Raw genomic sequence first — 8149 nt, forward strand, 5'->3', positions numbered from 1 at the left:
TGAAATCACCGTTCTGCTCTGTTCTAAGATATATTTTAGGGTGCGTTATATCTATTCCAGTAGGAAAATGTTTTTTGCACTATGCATGATTCTTGGATTCTTAAACAGGTGTATTTCCAGAGTGTGTCAAAAGACAGCTCTAGATCACATTCTTGGATTTGATTCTGACAAAATTGTGTCCTCTAATAATACTATTTGTTTCAAACTATAGCATTTTATGTGAATTTGATGCTAATTAAGAGTATCAGTCCTTAAATGATCAATATAATAATACAAAACAGGTCTTACAATAGAAAATGTGCATTTCATCTCTATAAAGCATTATGCCTTGATTGAATAAAAATAACTAATTCAATTAAGCACTTCAGAACATTGACAAAGAAGTTATAACAGTAGCGAAGTTTATCACAACTGGATCATTATAATGGAAACATGTATCAAAAGAAAATGAATAAAACACACTTGGCTTTGTTTGTAGCCATATATATAATATATATCCACATTCATACCACACATTTCACAAAGTTCAAGATATTTCACAACAACAGCACCAAAGAGCTTTGATTGATTTATCACCCCCTCCATTACATTCATCATTCATTATTTTGCAGATATACTAATCATCTATTAATTACAGACGTGAATAATTTACAATAAAATAACAATTTTAGGTACATTTCTCATTTGCCTTTCCTTTATACTACAGTAATTCCACGCAGTCATCTCATGCTTTCCTTGTAAGCCATTCACAATGGCTGCGGATCTTAAAAGATTTCATACAAGGAAAAAGGTATCATGTTGTCTTAAAGTTTGCTAAACCTTCTACTGGTTTCATCATATTCCTGGAATTTCCATTTCTAGTATATCCAACTCTGCAAGCAGCTTACTGAAGTTGAAAACTCCATTTTTTTTCTTTCTGCCCCTCTCCACATTTTCAACTGCAAGGGACTCAAGCTGTTCTCTATCTTTTACCTACACATGAAAATCAGAATGACCACTCTGGTACTAAAATCACAGACGAAAAGTGGAATACTGCATCTTTAAGACATGAATGTCACGAACCTTAGACTGTGTTAAAAATCATATAGGGGAAAACCCTCACAAAGCCATTTAGAAAACAATTAACACAGAACAATTTAACTATCAAACTGTATGACAACATTTTCCTTTAGATTGTTTTTGCCCAAAACAGAAAAACGAATACAAACCGTTAAAAAAGACTGTTATTGTAGCTTAATATTGCAAAACACCTGCATATGTCAATTGTGGTTCACAAGTTAAAGATCTGTGTTCCTCATGTCATATGTCATTCAAGTCTTTGCTAGTGAAGTTATAAGTAATTTGACACTTACTCCATCATTTAATCATGTTTGATAAGGACTTTCAAGCTCCCCAAGCCCACCTGTCATCAATAGTTCACAAGCTGTAATGCTTTCTAACTCTCTTTGTCAATGCACATTTATGACGTAAGTCCATCCAAGACTACCAAATAATGAAACACAACATTCACAAAAGGGCACCATCATGTTACACCATCCCTAACCAATCAATGCTTTGTTTTGTGTTATTTTTCTCAGAGCAGCTTCATATTTTTAACTATTTGAAAGTTATCATCTGAAGAAAGTGGATTTTTATATATATATATATATTTCTGCTATAATTGTCCATTGTCATTATGTTTGAAATGTAAGATAATATCTTTCTAAATGAAAGTTATTAACCCAGTCCTCATGTAATCTTAAGACAAGTGACTATTTTAGATTTTTGCATTACAATTCAAAACATAGGAAACTTGGATCTAGTGCAAAAGCTTAAAAAAATCATCATATTTTTGTAAGAATGAGCAGTATGCCTTTGTTTTCCTCCTTCTGTGAGGTTTCAGATGTGTACTTGGATTTACATGGACGACATCTACAACACAAATCAGACAAAGGAAGGCAAAATAGTGAACAGACAAAAACAATGACGAAAAGCTAGGGATACAACAAAACAATTAAAAATGTTCCACATTTTGAGAGAAAAACTAAATCATTCCAAAACTTTCTTGTCCATGGACTCTTTGCCATTGGTCCGGGAATAAGGTTCAAAAGCTGAAGAGCTCAGGTAGCGGGCCGACAGTTCCTGTAGGTTCCCGGCCAGGGATCCAGCCATGGAGAGTGGGTTAGAGGAGATGCGGGTGGCCACACTGCCCAGCAGGGAGGGCATAGGAAAGCTGAACATGCCGTGGGCCGGCGGGGAGCCCTGGAGGCCTGCCACGGTCCCTGAGCTGGTCACTGCAGGCAGAGGGGGGCTGCAGCCAGCCGTCCCTGAGCTGCCGCCACTACTGCTGCTACTGCTGCCGTTGCTAACCATGCCCATGGAGGGCCCGCGCAGAGCTGAGCCCAGCGTGCTGCTGCCGCAGTGGGGCAAGAGGCCCGGCAGCCCTGGTGGAGTGAGGAGGCGTCCCTGCTCCAGAAGTCTCAGTACACTGCATGTTGCTGCTGTCTCCGACACCACGGAGCGCAGCTCTGAATCTTTGCCCTGGTCCTTCTTCTGCTTGGTGCGTCGGTTCTGGAACCAAACTTTTACCTGCCAGGAATGAGTGACACATACAGTCAAAAAACATCCTCCAAAACTATGAATAACCTCTTAATAACATTGTATAAACTTCACAAAGTACATGTTGTACTTATTTAACTTCTGATACATCTGTATCCATAGGATTTTCAGTGGTTTGCAATAGATGCAATCATTACGTTGTTGTTGCAAATAATCATATCCCTCGGGCCACAAGAGTACACAAAACAATAATTGCAAAGATAATAATAGAGTTTGATGTAATGACAGCACCTTCATGCCAATGGAAGCAGGAATACTATCAAACCTACACTACAATGTTTGCAGTCTCTCAGTGTCTGCAGGGAGCACACATACACATACACACACAGCTTTCCTAATTTATTTATAAAAAACTTAAACATCAGTGGTGGTGAATTTTGACAGCAGTCATAAAAATGTTGTCTAGCTGCCCATGTTGTTCAATTCGTAAGTTAATATTCAATCAAGTCTCTCTCGGTGTAGAAGTATTTACCCATGATAAAAGTTGTATGAATAGTAATATAAACATTATTTGGTCTGTAAAAACATCTATCTTGCTAGTCATCAGACACCTGAGTTATGTTCACAGATCTCTGAGAACAATTTAACCTTGAACACATTACTATATCCAGTGGGCTATTCTGACTATGTCAACTGAATTGAGTTCTAATCTTGTCTTTATTATAATTAATCAGTCACAAAGTATTTAGCACGTTAGAAAGAACAGAGGTGATGTGGTGATTATGACATATACCTTCTCCACTTTTCCATGACCAAGAAATCCCTAATCTGTTTTCCTCTACACAAAGAAATGCAAAGAACCAAACCGGACACATCCAGTAGCTGGCTCTAAATACACATTTAACAATGAATGACAATGCAGACTGCAGGAAGAAGAATGTGTTCCCATTGAGGCCAGGGATTGAATTGCAGCTAAAGGCAAGTGTAAACACTTTAATTTTGCATGGTCAGGATAGTCTTTCTGCAGTCTACATATACCTAACATGCTATTTAAATTATCCAAATTTCGATTTGCCGATTTTCATCATGCATTCAGAAGTGGTAATTGGACTTTCTATTTGTGCTGTTTATTTTATTTATTTTTCCCATCCACGTCAACTCTGGGGCAATCATACCTGATTGCTTCAGACGACCAATGATTAGGGTGGATGTGTCCTAATCAGTAGTCAGACTGTCCCTCAACAATCTAACTACTTCAATCACATTTGAATATAGAATTTTCATCCATGTTGTTTTGGATATAGTACCAATAATATTATCATATTCAACAGTTCATATTAGATGTATACAGGCTAGGTTACTGAACGGAAACGGAAATCTCTGTGATATTTATTTGTTGAAGTTATCTTGCATTTAATGTAGAGTGAGCAGATGTATTTGCAAACGTAAAGTCTTCATGTGTACCATAGAATTTTGAAAATTGCTCAAACATTTAACATGAACTGCGTTATTTTATGTGAAAAGATGTGCTTTGAAGCCAAAACGTTAAACAAAGATGATTAGGTGTGCACCCTTCAGCAAATGGCTGTCATTTCTTAATGTAACACCCCATGAGTACCACGGAACAAAATGTTAATTTCACGATGCTGTCATTAGAGGCCACTTCATCAAGACATGAAGGAGACATTTGAAAATTGAATGTAATCAAGGAGCATGGCTGTGTGCAACATTCAATATTGCATTAGAAGTATTTTTTATATCCAAGCCCCATTGTCCTCCAGGATTAAACTAACGTCTACGTGAACTCCTTATTCTACTCTTAAAAATGCACAAATATTGAACTTGAGGCTTATTCAATGTGCCTCGGACTTTTGTCAAATTGTTTGCGAGTCAGAAATGTATGAAATTGAAGACTTTCTAGTACTATGCCCAAAGAAACTAACACTGACCACTGTCCAATGTCACGCTTGTTTAATCTTACTGAAACATTCATGACGTATACTATCAACATATACACAAGGCAAACTGTTCCAGTAGTCAGCTTGCAAGAGAAAATAAACAAGTCATATCTTGCTGCAAACATGCTGTCCCGAACTTTGAACTGGATTTCCCTGAAGTGAGAATTATACATTGAAGGGTGACTAAGTTTGGTATGTCTGGTTGAGAGCAAGCAGACGAGTGCAAATACAGTTCACTCAGTGGGCGCAGCATGACCTTTCACTGACCCCGAAGCTAAGCATGAGGTAGAAAAGCTTTTCTCTCCTTAATACAAGGCTGTGAACTAGAAACTGCCTTTTTCAGTAAGGACATTTGCTTACACAAGTTTTCATTATTATGGAATACATTGAGCTATCAATTTCAATAGAAAAATGCTAAAATGCAAATGTGAATTTGCAGTCCATATCGAAACTTAATTGAAACACAATGCACAGAATTGTTGTTGTGTTCTCTGCTGTTTCATTGTTTTTCTATTTGAAATCACATGAATATAAAATTAAGCCTTGCCCAAAAATGTCAAATCAAGTGCAAATATAATGTAATTATATACAACGTAATACTGTATATAATGTGAATACATTGTTACGGTGTGTTCAGGTAAGCATTTTTTTTTGTCAAAAATAATACCACACCACCTTCAACGTTTTATATACGTAGCATGTTTATGAAACAAATATCATAACTATAGCATACTTTCTGTCTCATCCATACATTTCTGCATGAAATGGTATTTTGGAAGAATCCTTGTGCATCGAGTAACACAACCAGCATACCTGAGTTTCAGACAAATTGAGCTGGCGGGCCAGTTCTGTTCGCTCCCTCCCGACCACATACTGGCACCTCTGGAACTCCATCTCCAACCGGTACAGTTGCTCAGCTGTAAAGGAGGTCCGAGTTCGTTTTGGCCGGTCCAAATCCAGGCCCTTTGGCAGAATGATCTCTCGGATGGAGCCTTTGGCATCTACCACAAAGGACAAGACATTATCTTGTTAGAAGGCAACATTTAGGGATTTCATCTTGCTACTATGCATCTTATCACAATAAAATACACATTCAACATAATTGTTTATGTTCCAGTTTTCCAAGTTGTTACCAAGTTTTCTACAAATGAAAAAATGGTGTCTTAAGGAATACCATAAGAGTTTTCTACAATATGTAAAGTTTAGTATAAAATGTGTAAACCCATTAATTACAACCGCTTTTCTGCAAGAGGGAAATCTGTATTAGTTGTGCAACTATTAAATTTATTCCATTAAGTTAATTGCATTGTTCTTAAAGAAACGTATTTCCCATTTTTATACAATTAAAGGCTTTATGGGCATCAAATCTGTGCAAATATACAAAACATAAGTTTCAAATCACAAATATTTTACAAACATCTACAATAATAATTTTATTAAATTGTGTTACCATATACATTATTCCGTGTAATGAAAAATGTTCTATACTGTGGATATGGTTGATCTGATAACAATCAATTACAAAATTCTTCAAAATTAAGCAGTTTGAACTGCTAAATGAGTATGCCACAATATAAAATAAATATATGTGTAAAAAGACATTTAATCTCTTGTTCACTCATTTGCTTTTATTGCTATTGTAAGTCATCATGCTTTATCAATAAAGCATAAAAACACTCATCTGAATTTAACCAACTAACCAAAACAACGGACATAAGAATGAATTCAAATTGTAATTAGTATTGTTTGCTAAGGTAAAACAAATGGCCAATAAGAAATTTATTTTACAATTGTTTTAAATCTGCACTGTGTTGTTCATGAACAAAGCAAACAAAAGTAGCAAAGCATAAAAACACTAGCCTGTCTTTAACCAACTAACCAAAATACTGACAAAGATTAATTCCTTGTGTAATTAATATTGTTTGCTGAGGGAAGACAAATGGCCATAACAAATATATTTTGCAGTTGATTTAAATCTGCGCTGAGCTGTTCATGAACATAAAAACAGCTCAACTCAATGCTTGATATCAGTGCTCAACTGGTACTGTAATTACTTACATGCATTTATCACAAATATGTCCATACTTTGATACAATTCTCATGTTTGACAATCTGAAAATAAAATAAATAAAGTTGTCTTATTTTTCCCATTGCCTCCCCCTGCAGATGATTTGTTGTCTAAATTGTAGACTTGATTCAGACAATCTCATTTTATAACTATACACATTTTATTACTTCACATTTGCTATTTCTTCTTAGGGTCAAAAATATTTATTTATATTTGCACAGAACCAACCTTGCAACATATTTGGAAACACTATAGGCTACTACACATCCTTTGATATTCCGGTTTGTATATTACAGTCTGAATTGAGTGAATTAGAGTAAATCTATGTAAAAACCTACATGATAATTATCAAATTATCCGTAAAACTAGAATTTTATATTCCTAAACCATTTCTTTTCTTATAGAAAATCAAATTTTCAGAAAAACAAAACGTATTCTAAACCATGTTACATTTCAACAAATTACAGTAAATTGAAATGAGACATTGTATAACGTCAATTGCAAGCAACATTAAACATAAAAATGCTTTGACAGAGCTGAATAAAGACTAAATCCTGATTAAGAATGTATTAAAAGTAAATAGTGCTAAATCTCTGTCATTCACCTCATTCAGAATGATTTTTATACAAATAAAGTCGAACATACTAAGATAATGAATTACACAACCATGCATAAGGATAAGTGTTTTTTTTATTGAAGTTGCACCCTCACCCAAGAATGCCCCGGAAGCTGGAAGCGAGATGAAAGCACATAGACAAGCAATACTGCTTAATTTTCATGAGCGGTTCTGATTATGAAAAAGACACAAACCTCACTTTAAATAAAAAAAATCTAAGTTCTAACGGGGATTTGGCAAGATTTGCCCATTGGTCATTTCAACAAATGATCTTGAATGCATTATACTATTTTATTGTACAGTACATGGTGAAGAAAATAATTTCTGTGCTTACTCATCCGACATCACACTTCATACAGACATAACATAAACGTCTGTAATACATTAAGATCTTAATCAATGAATGAGCATATCGGAAAACACAGTTTATGTTAGAAATCCCCTTACCTCGAACCAGTATCCTCCGACAGTAGTCTGGGTCTCCTGAGCTACCCCGGTTCTTCTCACAGTTTTCCACTGGCCCAGACGGGGAGAAAGACTCTTGCTGCTCCTTGAGAAACGTTTTGGACAGGCTTCCCTGGGACTCCTTACCATCTTTTCCCTCCTTTAGTCCGTTTTTCAGCACCATCCCTGCATCCGTATCTTGATTGTATCTGACCTCCATACTCACTTATCCTTTGGGACTTCTTTTCTTCTTCACCTTCTTTTTGTCTTTGTCAGGTGTAAAAATACGATTACTGAGAGGGTTGAGCGTTGAGTTGTCTGAACTGTGGTGTTTTGTTTCAAAACGGCACCTTTCAGATGGCTGAGTCGGCTACCTAATGTTGAGAGAACACTTGCCTTGCCGGACTATGGTGCCCTATTATGGTTGTCCAAACTCACTTGCCCAATGATCATGGACTTGACGGTGAAACTCAACAGCGATTTAATGCCCCTTCGCCTAGTTACATACACATCAGCCTGATAGAT

The 8149-nt window shown here is 36.1% G+C and overlaps 1 protein-coding gene across 1 annotated transcript; it reads right to left on the reverse strand.

The window, feature by feature from the left end:
• Positions 1–2028: 2028 nt before the first annotated feature.
• On the reverse strand, positions 2029–7844 carry vax1 (ventral anterior homeobox 1). Its single transcript, XM_067236962.1, has 3 exons — positions 7628–7844; positions 5310–5497; positions 2029–2568 (listed from the first exon to the last, which is right to left on the reverse strand). The coding sequence occupies exons 1-3, from the start codon at positions 7842–7844 to the stop codon at positions 2029–2031; spliced, it is 945 nt and encodes a 314-aa protein (XP_067093063.1).
• Positions 7845–8149: the final 305 nt, after the last annotated feature.

Source organism: Osmerus mordax, chromosome 5 (genome assembly GCF_038355195.1).
Source record: "Osmerus mordax isolate fOsmMor3 chromosome 5, fOsmMor3.pri, whole genome shotgun sequence".
Lineage (NCBI taxonomy): Eukaryota > Metazoa > Chordata > Actinopteri > Osmeriformes > Osmeridae > Osmerus > Osmerus mordax.